The sequence below is a fragment of the Rana temporaria genome, chromosome 10 (assembly GCF_905171775.1).
Source record: "Rana temporaria chromosome 10, aRanTem1.1, whole genome shotgun sequence".
Classification (NCBI taxonomy): domain Eukaryota; kingdom Metazoa; phylum Chordata; class Amphibia; order Anura; family Ranidae; genus Rana; species Rana temporaria.
In genome coordinates this window covers 91,923,945-91,940,926 of record NC_053498.1, presented here as the reverse complement: position 1 = coordinate 91,940,926, position 16,982 = coordinate 91,923,945, and the positions used below count along the sequence as shown (strand labels likewise).

The window sequence follows — 16,982 nt, the reverse complement described above, 5'->3', positions numbered from 1 at the left end:
GAGCCTCCCAGCAAGCGCCCCCGTAGCTACTCAAGTGTGGGGCACGTGCGCTGTCAGGCCGTGCTCCAGCTTGTTAGTTTAGGGGACCGGAGACACACTGCAGAAGAAGTGCTGAAAGCACTTCAAGCTCAGGTCCAGAAGTGGCTGACACCCCGAAGGCTCCAGCCAGGTATGGTTGTCTGCGATAACGGCAGCAACCTACTCGCCGCCCTCCATGCTGGCAGTCTGACGCACGTGCCCTGTCTGGCACATGTCCTCAACCTGGTGGTGCAGAAGTTCCTGCGCACTTATCCAGGGTTGAGTGACATTGTGGCAAAGGCGCGTAGGATTGCCAGCCACTTCAGGCGCTCCCCAACCGCTACCGCGTCCCTGTCCAAATTGCAGCGGAAGTACAATCTGCCCCTTCACAGGCTGATTGTGGACAGTGTGACGCGGTGGAACTCCACCCTCCACATGCTGAAGAGGTTGTGGGAGCAGCAAAGGGCGGTGAGGGAGTACCTGATGGAACTAGGCACTCAGAGGGCTTCACCACAACTCCCTTTCATCGCCTGTGCGCAGTGGGGGCAGATAAACCAGGTCTGCCAAGTGTTGTCCTCCTTCGAGCAGGCGACCAAGATGGTCAGCAGTGAGCAAATTGGCCTCAATAGCGTGCTGCCAATACTGTTCATGCTGGAGAGGACACTAGATCGCCTGCTCGAGGCTGGGGAGAGTGCCTTGGTGGAGCAGGAGGAGTCAGCAATGCTCCACCGAGACCAGGGCCAGGACCAGGAGGAGGAGGAGGAGGAGGAGGAGGATGATGATGAAGAGGAGGAGGAGGTGGTTGCTGGTGTCGTCCCGGAGTCAGGGCCTGGTCAGGAGGGAGAGCCGGTGTTGGGGGCACCGATAGTCCGGGGGTTGGGCATGTCTGAGTTTGACCAGCAGCGCCTCAGGGAAGAAGAGTCGCACCTCATTCACCTGGCCAGCATTGAGGAGTCACAGCGGGCTGTGCTCTTCCCCATGGCTGCCCACATGCTCAGATGCCTCAGGAGGGACCCCCGGGTTAAGACCATCAAGACGAGGGATGATTTCTGGATGGCCACCCTTTTGGATCCCAGGTGCAAGGGGAAACTGGAGCAGTTCATCCCAGCCAGCCGGAGGCAGCACCGGATGGAGGAACTGCAGGCAGCCATTGTCAGACGGTTGGAGCAGGCAACTCCCCGGCCTCCAGTTGTCCCCCCTCATCTCACCCAGCAGGTGGCTGCACCCAGCTGCAGCCGAGCAGGGGACCTAATGGAAGAGATGAGGATGTTCTTCCAAACCGAGCGACCCAGTACCACCACCAGCAGCAGCAGCAGCAGTCACCACCAGCGGCTGGCCCACATGGTGGCAGACTACATGGCGTCCGTCGGTGCTTCTGACAGTATGAGCACCGACGACCCCATGGAGTACTGGGTTGCCAGATTGGACACCTGCCGCGAGCTCGCTCAGTATGCGCTGGAGTTATTGTCTTGCCCCCCCTCCAGCGTACTATCTGAGCGGACATTCAGCGCGGCAGGTGGGGTGGTCACGGACAAGAGGACCCGTCTGTCCACAGAGTCCGTGGACAGACTCACATTCATAAAGATGAATGAGTCCTGGATCGGCGGTGACTTTCTGGCACCCGTCGTCGGTTCAGGGCGCTGAAGGGTCCCTTGCCATGCATTCCCTGATGAAGCCCCGGACCTGATTTATTTACAGTGCTGAATATAACTATTTCAACATCAGAGAAAATCAATGTTAATATTTGGTACAGTAGGCTTTCTTTGCAATTACAGCGGTCAAAAATTTCTTGTAGTTTTACACCAGCTTTGCACACACTGGAGGAGGGATTTTGGCCCACTCCTCCACACAGATCTTCTCTACATCAGTCATGTTTCTGGGCTATCGCTGAGAAACACGGAGTTTGAGCTCCCTCCAAAGATTCTCTATTGGGTTTAGGTCTGGAGACTGGCTAGGCCACGCCAGAACCTTGATATGCTCCTTACAGAGCCAATCCTTGGTTATCCTGGCTGTGTGCTTTGGGTCATTCTCATGTTGGAAGACCCAGCCTCGACCCATCTTCAAAGCTCTAACTCAGGGAAGGAGGTTGTTGCCCAAAATCTTGCAATACATGGCCCCGGTCATCCTCTCCTTAATACAGTGCAGTCACCCTGTCCCATGTGCAGAAAAACACCACCAAAGCATGATGCTACCACCCCCATGCTTCACATTAGGGATGGCGTTCTTGGCATGGTACTCATCATTATTCTTCCTCCGAACACGGTTAGTGAAATTATGATCAAAAAATTATATTATAGTCTCATCTGACCACATGATTTTCTCCCATGACTCCTTTGGATCAGTCAAGACAATTATGTCAGCAGTTATTTCACACCCTATATACTCTTATTAAGACTGCTGTACATCATGGCAACTCCTGCCCATGTGATATGACTCTGTATCAACTACTACTGTTAATACTACTACTGCTGCTTCTGCTGCTGCTGCTGCCCAGTCAAGACACCTATGTCAGCAGTTATTTGACACTCTATATACTCCTATTCCTACTGCTGTTCATCATGGCACCTCCTGCCCATGTGATATGACTCTGTATCAACTACTACTGTTAATACTACTGCTGCTTCTGCTGCTGCTGCCCAGTCAAGACACCTATGTCAGCAGTTATTTGACACTCTATATACTCCTATTCCTACTGCTGTTCATCATGGCACCTCCTGCCCATGTGATATGACTCTGTATCAACTACTACTGTTAATACTACTGCTGCTTCTGCTGCTGCTGCCCAGTCAAGACACCTATGTCAGCAGTTATTTGACACTCTATATACTCCTATTCCTACTGCTGTTCATCATGGCACCTCCTGCCCATGTGATATGACTCTGTATCAACTACTACTGTTAATACTACTGCTGCTTCTGCTGCTGCTGCCCAGTCAAGACACCTATGTCAGCAGTTATTTGACACTCTATATACTCCTATTCCTACTGCTGTTCATCATGGCACCTCCTGCCCATGTGATATGACTCTGTATCAACTACTACTGTTAATACTACTGCTGCTGCTTCTGCTGCTGCTGCTGCCCAGTCAAGACACCTATGTCAGCAGTTATTTGACACTCTATATACTCCTATTCCTACTGCTGTTCATCATGGCACCTCCTGCCCATGTGATATGACTCTGTATCAACTACTACTGTTAATACTACTGCTGCTGCTTCTGCTGCTGCTGCTGCCCAGTCAAGACACCTATGTCAGCAGTTATTTGACACTCTATATACTCCTATTCCTACTGCTGTTCATGATGGCACCTCCTGCCCATGTGATATGACTCTGTATCAACTACTACTGTTAATACTACTGCTGCTTCTGCTGCTGCTGCCCAGTCAAGACACCTATGTCAGCAGTTATTTGACACTCTATATACTCCTATTCCTACTGCTGTTCATCATGGCACCTCCTGCCCATGTGATATGACTCTGTATCAACTACTACTGTTAATACTACTGCTGCTTCTGCTGCTGCTGCCCAGTCAAGACACCTATGTCAGCAGTTATTTGACACTCTATATACTCCTATTCCTACTGCTGTTCATAATGGCACCTCCTGCCCATGTGATATGACTCTGTATCAACTACTACTGTTAATACTACTGCTGCTGCTTCTGCTGCTGCTGCTGCCCAGTCAAGACACCTATGTCAGCAGTTATTTGACACTCTATATACTCCTATTCCTACTGCTGTTCATCATGGCACCTCCTGCCCATGTGATATGACTCTGTATCAACTACTACTGTTAATACTACTGCTGCTGCTTCTGCTGCTGCTGCTGCCCAGTCAAGACACCTATGTCAGCAGTTATTTGACACTCTATATACTCCTATTCCTACTGCTGTTCATGATGGCACCTCCTGCCCATGTGATATGACTCTGTATCAACTACTACTGTTAATACTACTGCTGCTTCTGCTGCTGCTGCCCAGTCAAGACACCTATGTCAGCAGTTATTTGACACTCTATATACTCCTATTCCTACTGCTGTTCATCATGGCACCTCCTGCCCATGTGATATGACTCTGTATCAACTACTACTGTTAATACTACTGCTGCTTCTGCTGCTGCTGCCCAGTCAATACACCTATGTCAGCAGTTATTTGACACTCTATATACTCCTATTCCTACTGCTGTTCATGATGGCACCTCCTGCCCATGTGATATGACTCTGTATCAACTACTACTGTTAATACTACTGCTGCTTCTGCTGCTGCTGCCCAGTCAAGACACCTATGTCAGCAGTTATTTGACACTCTATATACTCCTATTCCTACTGCTGTTCATGATGGCACCTCCTGCCCATGTGATATGACTCTGTATCAACTACTACTGTTAATACTACTGCTGCTTCTGCTGCTGCTGCCCAGTCAAGACACCTATGTCAGCAGTTATTTGACACTCTATATACTCCTATTCCTACTGCTGTTCATGATGGCACCTCCTGCCCATGTGATATGACTCTGTATCAACTACTACTGTTAATACTACTGCTGCTTCTGCTGCTGCTGCCCAGTCAAGACACCTATGTCAGCAGTTATTTGACACTCTATATACTCCTATTCCTACTGCTGTTCATCATGGCACCTCCTGCCCATGTGATATGACTCTGTATCAACTACTACTGTTAATACTACTGCTGCTTCTGCTGCTGCTGCCCAGTCAAGACACCTATGTCAGCAGTTATTTGACACTCTATATACTCCTATTCCTACTGCTGTTCATCATGGCACCTCCTGCCCATGTGATATGACTCTGTATCAACTACTACTGTTAATACTACTGCTGCTTCTGCTGCTGCTGCCCAGTCAATACACCTATGTCAGCAGTTATTTGACACTCTATATACTCCTATTCCTACTGCTGTTCATGATGGCACCTCCTGCCCATGTGATATGACTCTGTATCAACTACTACTGTTAATACTACTACTGCTGCTTCTGCTGCCCAGTCAAGACACCTATGTCAGCAGTTATTTCACACCCTATATACTCTTATTAAGACTGCTGTTCATCATGGCACCTCTTGCCCGAGTGATTTGACACTGTATTGTCAATGTCTACTACTACTATTACAGCTCAGTCAAGACACCTGTGTCCCAATTTTTTGGTACACTATTGACTACTATGACCACTACTGATGCTGTAAAGTATTCCCCAAGTGTTTTTATGCTATGTATTACTATTACCACTACTGCTTGTAAATCATGCCTGTGTGATACTTAGTGGGAATGCTTTAATAAGCATTCCTAGTATGGATACCCGTAAATGTATTAATCTTAATTAGTGTGAATGCTTTAATAAACATTTCCAGTATTGATATCCGTAAATTTAGTAATCTTATTATTCCTTAAGTTTTTTGGTTCTGCGTAACTTCGGAATACTTTCAACTATTGAGACCATTCAACTGTAAAAATGTTCGTCTCGTTCAGCTAATGATGGGACTTCTTCAAGTTTTTTTCTACTTTTTACACTTTTATAAATTTTAAGCTTTTAGACCCTTTTTTTAAACATTGAAGTCAATGAGAACATCCTTTTCCCCTTTGAATTCACATGCCATGCCAAAAGTTTCAGCTACTTCATACTTTCACTTACAGACACTGAAAAAACTTTAAAGCGGTCACAAAATATTTAGCTATCCGGCTATGACTTTTCAAATCGTTATCGTTTACAATTTTTTGGTGAAAACGCAATTTACGTTTTGCGAATTTTTCACAAAAATGCAATAGGTTATAATGTAATCCTATGGAGGGGATTTAGAGTCTGTCAGGTGACCTTAACATTGGAGATCTTTGTAATTAAAAATATCTTTACAAAAAGGGGAAACAAATTGGTCTCACGCCCACAAGATCTACTTTTCATACACAATTTTTAGATCAAAACGTAGCTATGCTTGTCTGGTTTATGGCAATGTGACCAATTCTGCGATACGTATTTTAGTTTTAGTTATTGGAGCAACAGCCAGAAATTATGTCTCATAGACTCTCATGTTAAATTATCTAAAAAATGTTGCTGCAGAACTCACAAAGACGCTCTTTTCTAAATCGCAGACATGGCCACATTTTTAAGTTTATCTACATAAATTTCATATCGATGCGTTTACAAGGGCCGTGTATTTCAAACGGTGTAGTCGTTGTATCAATTGCATGTACGTTTGAGGATTTATTAATCTTTGTTTGGAGGCTTAAATCATGTATTAGATCTGTGAATTAAAAGCGTTTGTAATGTTATTTCTTTCTATAAATCACTTTCCTGACCTCAGTGCAATATTCCTCCTCACTGACCTGGGGAGGAGGGGAAACCTATTGAGGGGGGAGGGGCGACCAGGAAGTCAGCATACGCTATACTTTGCAGATAGAGAAAGAAGCTGTGTGTCCTAAAGATAGTGTAGTGGTTATGGTGAATGTCTTTGGCAAGGGGCTCACCAATTAAGCTATTCAGCATTCCCACTCGCATTTTCCTCAGGAAATGCATTGTCTAGTTATATTATATTTTAATACTCCTGCTGCTGCCTCCATGCTGAGTAAAGCTTCATGACCTCTCTGGCACAGCGGATCCACCAACAGCCTCCGCTACAAGCTACCAGACCGGATCTAAACAGCAAGTGTAATTATAACAATGAACCTTATGTTAAACACTGTTTTGCGGCATTTATACTGCAACCATTGGGCTGTCTGCAAGAGCTCATCTGCATTCTCTCTCTTTCTTGCTCTCCCTCTCTCTCTCTTTGTATATATATATATATTGTTGCTTTTGTTATGTTCATTTTTCAACTGTTTATTTTGTGTTCGTCGTGTCTGTGTCGTGTGCTTTAGTTTGTCCTAGGTTACTGTTAAATAAAATAATAGTATAAAATGTTTTTGCTTATTATGAAGTTAAATGTGTTGATGTTGATTTGTTTGATGTTAAGTTAGATGTGTTGAAAAACCTACAAATCTATCTCAAAAAGAAATGAAACATTTCCAAAAAATAATATTTATTAATAAAAACATAATTTCAGATATAACTCTGATTGAGCTTCTGAAGGCGCTCCAGCTTCTCAATATTTTTTAATTGCTGCTGCTCCAGCAGCACATTTTGCTGAATAAGATAGCGGATCTGGCGCTGATTTGCCTGGATCCTCTGGTGGGTTGTCTTTATCAGCGCGGTCTGCCTCCTCATCTTTCCTGATACTGTTAGGATATAATAAAAAAAAAAATTGGATTTAAAATAACGTTACCAAATAAATAAAATTTTTTTTTTGCTTATTAATCAATCATTATCATGTGTATACACTTGTTATGTGTCTAACACATCCCGGGAGTGCAGAATTATTAGGCAAATGAGTATTTGGACCACATCATCCTCTTTATGCATGTTGTCTTACTCCAAGTTGTATAGGCTCGAAAGCCTACTACAGATTAGGCATATTAGGTAATGTACAACTCTGTAATGAGAAGGTGTGTGGTCTAATGACATCAACACTCTATATCAGGTGTGCATAATTATTAGTCAATTTCCTTTTCTTTGTCAAAATGGGCCAAAAGAAGGATTTGACAGACTCTGAAAAGTCCAAAATAGAGAGATATCTAGCAGAGGGATGCAGCACTCTTAAAGTTGCAAAGCTTCTGAAGCGTGATCATCAAACAAAAGAAGCGTGTGGAAAAACAAAGGTGCAAAATAACTGCCCATGAACTGAGAAAAGTTAAGCGTGCAGCTGCCAAGATGCCACTTGCCACAAGATTGGCCATATTTCAGAGCTGCAACATCACTGGGGTGCCCAAAAGCACAAGGTGTGCAATACCCAGAGACATGGCCAAGGTAAGAAAGGCTGAAAGACGATGACCACTGAACAAGACACACAAGCTGCAACGTCAAGACTGTGCCAATAAATATCTCAAGAAAGATTTTTCTAAGGTTTTATGGACTGCTGAAATGAGAGTGAGTCTTGATGGGCCAGATGGAAGAGCCCGTGGCTGGATTGGTAAAGTGCAGGGAGCTCCAGTCCGACTCAGACGCCAGCAAGGTGGTGGTGGAGTACTGGTTTGGGGTGGTATCATCAAAGATGAGCTTGTGGGGCCTTTTCGGATTGAGGATGGAGTCAAGCTGAACTCCCAGTCCTACTGCCAGATTATGGAAGAGACCTTCTTCAAGCAGTGGTACAGGAAAAAGTCACCATCCTTCAAGAAAAACATGATTTTCATGCAGGACAATGCTCCATCACACGTGTCAAAGTACTCCACAGCGTGGCTGGCAAGAAAGGGTATTAAATAAAAAAAAGTAATGACATGGCCTCCTTGTTCACCTGATCTGAACCCCATTGAGAACCTGTGGTCCATCATCAAATGTGGGATTTACAAGGAGGGAAAACAGTACACCTCTCTGAACAGTGTCTGGGAGGCTGTGGTTGCTGCTGCACGCAATGTTGATGGTGAACAGATCAAAACACTGACAGAATCCATGGATGTCAGGCTTTCGAGTGTCCTTGCAAATAAAGGTGGCTATATTGGTCACTGATTTGTTTTTGTTTTGTTTTTAAATGTCAGAAATGTGTATTTGTGAATGTTGAGATGTTATATTGGTTTCACTGTTAAAAATAAATCATTGAAAAGGGTATCTATTTATTTTTTGGTTAAGTTGCCTAATAATTCTGCACAGTAATAGTAGTCACCTGCACACACAGATATCCCCCGAAAATAACTAACACTAAAAACAAACTAAAAACTACTTCCAAAAAAATTCAGCTTTGATATTAATGAGTTTTTGGGGTTCATTGAGAACATGGTTGTTGTTCAATAATAAAATGAATCCTCAAAAAATACAACTTGCCTAATAATTATGCACTACCTGTATACTTCTAGCATCAATACCATATTATGGTTCTACAATCTGACAGGTGCGCTTTATATGTTGTCCATTTTTATATCTACATTTTGTTGTTGAAATGTTATTAATCATTGTGCACATATTTACCTTCCTGAGCGAGGCTCACAGGACCGCTCTCTTCCTCCTGCTCTTCCGCTTGAGAAGTTGGGGTGGTGGGGGGGGGAATCTCCTCAGCTTGCTCCTCAGCAGGAGCTGGGGTTGGGGAGTGGGAGGGCCCTGGCTGCTCCTCTTCATCCATCTCCTCCTCTGCCGCATCCTCCTCTGCCGCATCCTCCTCCTCCTCCTCATCGGCCTGGCGCCTTCTGCGCTTGGCGCGGATAACTGGCATTGGAGCTTCTATAATAACACAATGTTCATATATTATAAAAATGTTTTCTAATGACGTATGCAAATTCTGTGTACTCTGCTGTATTGTATATGAATACAAATTGATTTATATAGACAGTTAACCAATGGGACAATGTTATATTAAAGGGTCTTGTGGGCACTACAGGGGACTGAGCGTGAGCTGGGATGCAACCATGTTAAAATGAGCTGTTTTTGTCTACTTTGTTTTGTTCAGACCATCTCATGTTAAAAAAAGGGCCTGATGGAGCACACGGGATTACTATAACAACCCCACTCCTAACACAGGAATTTAGTGGTAATCTATATATATAAAACTCAACGTGTGTGTGTGCATAAATGTATGTATGTATGTATGTATGTATGTATGTATGTTCCAGCATCACGTACAAATGGCTAAAGATATTTATATGAAACTTGGCACACAGGTTACTTATATGTCAGCCACAAACATAGGATAGGTGGTTTAAACCTTACCCACCCCCACTTGCCATGGTCGGGGTTTTTCTTTAAAGTCCCATGCAAAGCAATGGGAAAATTATGTTCCCACATAACTTCTGTGTTCCTGTCTGCTGCCCCATGTCTTTTTTCAACAGTACTATGAATACCTTGGCCGGTGGTGATATATGTTAGCACAACATGGCATCTTGGTTAACAACATCTGACCTTACATGAATTACATATGACCTTACATAACTGTCACCAAAGGAGCTGCGGTGGCTCCACGCGATTGCCACTGCACTGACAACTGATTCACCTCTGCAGCTAGGGGTTCGGATCCCGCTCTCGGCTACCTGTGAATTGAGTTTGGTGGTCTCAGCCCCGCCACTGGTGGGTGTGCTATGCGAGGTTGGGTTGGGAGGACCCCCTCACACCCGCCATTGCCAACCGGGGCATGGAGAAAGGTGGCAGATTGCCTCTGGGGGAGGCCTCCCAACTCCTGCAGGCCGGCTCCTCTCTCTTTCGAGTTCACGCACAAAATACACTTTTTTAAAAAAAAACATAACTGTCAACAATAACTTACCTGGATGATATTTAGCCCGAAGACGTCTGACATTACCCATTTGGCGCCTCTTTAGATCAGACCATTTCTTAACAATGGCCTTGTGGTCATGATGGCCGCCAAAGTCAGCGATTAGGGCGCTGACCACAGCCCTTTTCTGTGGCTGCCGCCGCAGGTCATCGTATCCTGTTTCCAGGAACTTCTGCAAGATGAAGAACAAAGTATATTGTAATACTTCTGTTGACAGCCTTATGGATATATGACGTAAATGTATGCTATTCAACAATTGGAAGCATTCTCGCCTTATTAATCAATGACAGGGGTAACATGAAAGATTTTATATCCTGCCATTTCGGTCGCCACCTTTTTTGCATAAATATAGCAGCCATTATCATTTGCATAATTATGAATATATTATTAACAACACAGGATACACGTATAGGGGAGATATGCGTTGCTAACTCTTTTCCCTGTCAGGAGCCTAACGCCCCGGGGGGTCAGAGACGGGACCTTTTTCGGAGGACCACTGACGTATGTACCAGTCGCAGTTTTTTGTGATGTCACTCTTTAGGTGTGTGCACATTTTTCACTGCATCCGGGTGGAGTTTTTGGGTTGTGTTTTGCACGCCACAGGCTTTTCAACAGGAAAAAACAGCTGGAGGCAGAATGGTTGCAAAACACTACGTGTTTGTTACTTAACTCTGGGTTTCAAGACCAGTCCACCTCCAGCTGTTGCAAAACTACTACTCCCATCAGCCACGGTCTGTCAGTGCATGCTAAGAATTTTACTTTTGCTGCATTTAGGGTGCCACAGTTTAGAGACCCGTGCATAAAGGCCTGAAAAATGGGGGCCTGCAGAACTTACAATACTAGAAGTGCCAGCATTCCCAGGCATGCTGGAAGTTGTAGTTCTGCAACATCTAAAGGGCAATATGTATTCGAACGTCCTTGGGCCTTGAGGACACTGAAGTCAGGACGTTCGCATACGTCCTATGTCCAAAAAATTTTTAAATTCATTATGCTAAATAACAAGGAAAAGTGCCTAAATACACATTTGCCAACCAGGGTGTCTGCAGCTGTCCAGGCATGCTGGGACTTGTAGTTTTGTAAAAGCAGGAGACACATTTTTTGTGAAATACTAATATATGATCATATATACTAACTTTTAAACTAGACTTAAATGCTGGGCTGGGCTGGGACTTGTAGTTTTGTAAAAGCAGGAGACACATTTTTGGTTAAATACTAATATCTGATCATATATACTAACTTTTAAACTAGACTTAAATGCAGTTGAAGATGATGAAATAACAGTGGTCAAAATACTTACACAAATCAGCAACTTTTCCTCAGACTTAGTGAAATTGCTTCCAACCATGTTGCTGTGTGATTGCGCTGCGATCATAAGTTGGAAACTGGCAAGGCTCCAGGAAATGGTCGCGTGTTGTTCGCGTGTTGATTGCGCTGCTTGGACCGAGATGGGTCCATATGGCTTCGGCTGTATGGACCACAGTAACTCTTTTCCCTGTCAGGAGCCTAGGAGCCTAACGCCCCGGGGGGTCAGAGACGGGACCTTTTCGGAGGACCACTGACGTATGCAACCGTCGCAGTTTTTTGTGATGTCACTCTTTAGGTGTGTGCAAATTTTTCCTTGCACCGGGTGGAGTTTTTGGGTTGTGTTTTGCACGCCACAGGCTTTTCAACAGAAAATAACCAGCTGGAGGCAGAATGGTTGCAAAACACTACGGGTTTGTTACCTAACTCTGGGTTTCAAGACCAGTCCACCTCCAGCTGTTGCAAAACTACTACTCCCATCAGCCACGGTCTTTCAGTGCATGCTAAGAATTTTACTTTTGCTGCATCTAGGGTGCCACAGTTTAGAGACCCGTGCATAAAGGCCTGAAAAATGTGGGCCTGCAGAACTTACAATACTAGAAGTGCCAGCATTCCCAGGCATGCTGGAAGTTGTAGTTCTGCAACATCTAAAGGGCAATATGTATTCGAACGTCCTTGGGCCTTGAGGACACTGAAGTCAGGACGTTCGCATACGTCCTATGTCCAAAAAAATTTTAAATTCATTATGCTAAATAACAAGGAAAAGTGCCTAAATACACATTTGCCAACCAGGGTGTCTGCAGCTGTCCAGGCATGCTGGGACTTGTAGTTTTGTAAAAGCAGGAGACACATTTTTGGTTAAATACTAATATCTGATCATATATACTAACTTTTAAACTAGACTTAAATGCAGTTGAAGATGATGAAATAACAGTGGTCAAAATACTTACACAAATCAGCAACTTTTCCTCAGACTTTGTGAAATTGCTTCCCACCATGTTGCTGTAATATTGGGAAACTGGCAAGGCTCCAGGAAATGGTCGCGTGTTGTTCGCGCAATTGCGCATGCGCGATCGAAAAATCGCAATCGCAATATGTATTTTGGTTAAAATATCATACATATTCGATTTCAGAGTGCTGCTACAGCAGTTTTCGAAATATCTGCAATAAATTTCGCATTCGCATGTTGCGATATTTCGATAAAATATCAGGAATATTCTGAGCCAATCAGAGCGCTCCTCCAGCATATCTCGAAATTGCGCAATAAATATCGCATTCGCATGTTGCGATATTTCGATAAAATATCAGGAATATTCTGAGCCAATCAGAGCGCTCCTCCAGCATATCTCGAAATTGCGCAATAAATATCGCATTCGCATGTTGCGATATTTCGATAAAATATCACGAATATTCTGAGCCAATCAGAGCGCTCCTCCAGCATATCTCGAAATTGCGCAATAAATATCGCATTCGCATGTTGCGATATTTCGATAAAATATCACGAATATTCTGAGCCAATCAGAGCGCTCCTCCAGCATATCTCGAAATTGCGCAATAAATATCGCATTCGCATGTTGCGATATTTCGATAAAATATCACGAATATTCTAAGCCAATCAGAGCGCTCCTACCGCAGTTATTAAAAAAATCGCAATTATTTTCGCATTCGCAATAGCGAAAAATCGCATTCAATTAATTTCGATAAAATATCACGAATATTCGAATTTAGCGAATATATCTCGAATATTCGAATATATATTCGAGATATATCGCGAAATCGAATATGGCATATTCTGCTCAACACTAGTGTCGACTTACAGAGTCACTTGGATGCAGAGCAGAGAGTGGACTAATCACTGTGTGTGACCAGAGGATGAGCTGCAATATCTCTGGAACTGGTGAACTGCTTCTGTGGGAATTTACTTTCTTCTGCTAGAGAAACTCCTTTAGGAAATGACCATACAGCCATGTAGTAGCCTTATTGCTGCCTGCCGGCTTTACTGGGGCTATTATCACGCGCACCAACAGTACAACTGCGTCCCAGCGCTGGCCAGCTGAAGAGTTAGAACTTAAGACTACCCCTTTACAGCTTCTACACAGAAACCTGTACCTCTTAGGCCCTGTACACGCGGTCGGTTTGGTCGGATGAGAATGAACCGAAGTTCATTTTCATCGGACCAAACCGACCGTGTGTATAGGCTATCGGTCTGGTTTTCTTCGGTCCAACATTTCTAAACATGCTTCAAAACCGAACCGATGGACCGCTGCCCCATCGGACCAAACCGATGGGGCCTTAGGGGACATTGCTCCATATCCTAGCCCAGTGTTTCTCAACCTTTTTATTTCAGCCTTTTATTTTCCGTTTTGAGGCACCCCAATCTAAGGCTTGGTTCACATTACTGTGTGCATGCATCCAAAATTGCATGTGTTCCTGACACGCAAACAAATGCGCTGCTCTTTAGCAGATGTGCAGGAATGCCATTAATTCTTAACAGTACTCTCACTCATTGGCAAATGCACTGTGTTTTTGGTGCCACACGATTTAAAAAAAGGGCCAGGGACTTCTTTCCCTGTGTTTCAGTGGGTAGGGCAGCTAATTGAAAGAAATGGAATGCCTTACATGCAGAACACAACAGCACAAATGTGAACCAAGGGCTCGTTCACATGTGAGGTTGGGGTGGTAGAACCATGTGGCTGAGCCCTTTTAACTACCCCAACTGCTCCCCTTTCACTGCAGAGGCAGCAGCTGGGGGTGTACACATGCTGTGGCAACAGGAGGAAGTATACCCCCAGGTGATTGGGGCTGCACTGCAACCGCCCCACAACGGTGTGCATTGCACGCAGTTGCAGTGTGGTGATGCTGCTTTTAGGGGGTTTAATAGGCAGTGAGCAGGCCACATATTGCCTCTTTACCACCTGTCAAAAGCCTCTGAAAAATGATCTGAGCGTGAATCGCTTTTCAGAGGAGTGGCAGTTCTTGCTGCTATTACGAAAAAGCCCTAAAAAAAAGCACTTCTGATTATACAGGAATAGGGGGACAGGATTAAAAGTAACTCACACAAACATATAAAAACATACATACATATACACATATAAACACACATACACAGAAACACATTCACATCCCATCACACATAGTCTTTTTTTTTTATCTGAGTAAGACAAGCAAGTCCCGCTGCTCCAGGTGAGCCAGCAAGGCTGCAATCCAAGTAAATGATCTGTAGAGTAGGGTGCATGCCCTGTCACTGCTGCAGAAATCAGGATAAACAAACCAATAGGATTGCTTCACTCCCATCAAACGATGCAATTCATTTTTATTAGGAAGATCAATAAAAGCATAACATGCGATAATATTTGTGGACTGTTTGATCTCAAATGGTTGTTGGTGGTTGTATCCTATGTGGTTTTTGACAAAGCCCGTTTATCATATGAAATGCATCAACCTGTTCCTCCCCTGCCTGTATACCTATCATGTTATACTTTTCTTGTCCTTTTTATTAAAATTGAATTGCATCGTTTGTGGGAGTGCATCCATCCATATCTTTATTTAGTCTTTTTAAAAACTTCAGTACTTTACCTTTGCTCATACAGCCAATTACTGCACTGTAGGGGGAGGCAGAGAGCACAGCACCAAGGAAGACACCTCCCCCTTCCTCCTACTGCTTTTACTCTCCTAAGTGTCTGTCTGACTGAGCTCCCTGGGTGCCCATTTACAGTCTCATCTGACAACCTTTCTCTACCAGACTGCTGTAGCACTACTGACAACCTCAGGTGGCACCCCAGGGTGACGCAGCACCCCGGTTGGGAAAGGCTGTCCTAGCCACTCTTCCAAAGGTGAACTCTAGACTAGTTATAATATTATTATTCACATTGCAGTTAATGCGTATACTGTATGCACTGCTTTTTGCTGACCAAAGCCACAATTACTGCCCATTCGAATCCCACTGATCACAGTTGAAATGTTAGGTAGGGCAGTATGGGCACTTTAACCTATTTGCCCATAGGCAAATCCAAATTTCATCCCTTGCTAGAAGACTTTGGAGAAAAAAAATGTAAAGAAGTATTTTAGTCAGATATTTTATTAAGCCAGTGGTGTCGGGAGGGGGGCTGAGGGGGGCTGGAGCCTTGAGTGTGCCCCCAAAAAGCCCTGAGTCTCGGGCATTTACAATTGTATTGTTGGCCCCAAATCCGAGCGGTCGAGTGCTGGCGAGCGTCCGTATGCAAAGAGTCAGACAGTCACTGATACTGACTGTCTCACTCAGCCAGCGGGGGTCGATCCATCTCCGAGCACGGCCAATGAGTGACATAAGTCTCGCCTCCTGCAGTGCTTATGATGGATGTCACACTGGTCCAATGCCGGGACTGCGGGATGTGTGAAGTCCATCATAGGCCCTGCCGGGTCCAAGAGGCGGGAACTACACTGCGGTGAGCACTATGAAATCCGGCGCTTACGCTGTGGGCCGCGGGCGGCTATCCTAACCTGGCTTTGGCTGCCTGGAGTGTGCAGCCTGCTGTCTCACTGGTCATGAATGGGATGGGCACACCGCACACTACAGGTATTGCTGAACTGCAGATGGTCAAGCAGTGACCTGAAGTCTGACGTGGAAATGTCAGGTCGGTCAGTGCAGGTGTCAGTTAGGTTAATGCATGTGTCAGTTAGGTCAGTGCAGATGTCAGGTAGGTCAGTGCATGTGTTAGGTAGGTCAGTGCAGGTGTCAGGTAGGTCAGTGCAGGTATTAGGTAGATCAGTTTAGTGGTCAGCATTGATGGGCACTGGTAAGCCAGGCAGCAACCTGCAAGCGACCCTAAACCCCCCTTGCCAAGTGCTCTGCACCCCCCCCCTCCCACTGATACCGGGCTTGAACCTTTGGGCTGGAGCCCCTGGTCTTTTTCTCACCTAGCAATGCCCCTGCATTAAGCAGACAATCTTGCCAACTTGAGCACAGCATGACTTGACTCACTATCCCATACATTTACAAATATAAACCTTTACGTACTGGATGTCCTATTCAGTCTCACAGGTTTAGTGACAGACACTGATCTTACCTTAAACCCAACATCTCCTCTCTTGCAGCACAGGCAGGTGAGGAGCAGAAAGATGAAGGCTAGCAGTCCAGAGCAGGAGATAAGTACCACTGCGTACGGTGGAGCGAGAGGAGCTCTCTGAGAGGAGCCATCTGCAAGGAGATATGGGAAGACAAAAAAAGGCTTCATAATGGAAATACTGTTGACAAATGAATTAATTTACATTATGGATTTCCAGCACTCCATCCCCAGAGACAAGTCAGGCACTGATATTGTTCAGCAGCTTGAAATCAGCATTCAATCCTTTACAAGGCAGAATCAATTGTGGAATGTTATATAGCACAAAGGAG

General features: G+C 44.7%; 1 protein-coding gene across 1 annotated transcript in view; it reads right to left on the bottom strand.

Annotated features, from left to right (window-relative positions):
• Positions 1-16,982, bottom strand: part of LMTK3 (lemur tyrosine kinase 3) — a 121,291-nt gene that overhangs the window by 57,095 nt on the left and 47,214 nt on the right. Inside the window, exon 3 of the mRNA XM_040325686.1 lies at positions 16,654-16,784. Coding sequence (XP_040181620.1) covers positions 16,654-16,784 — 131 coding nt within the window. The remainder of the gene's footprint in view (positions 1-16,653; positions 16,785-16,982) is intronic.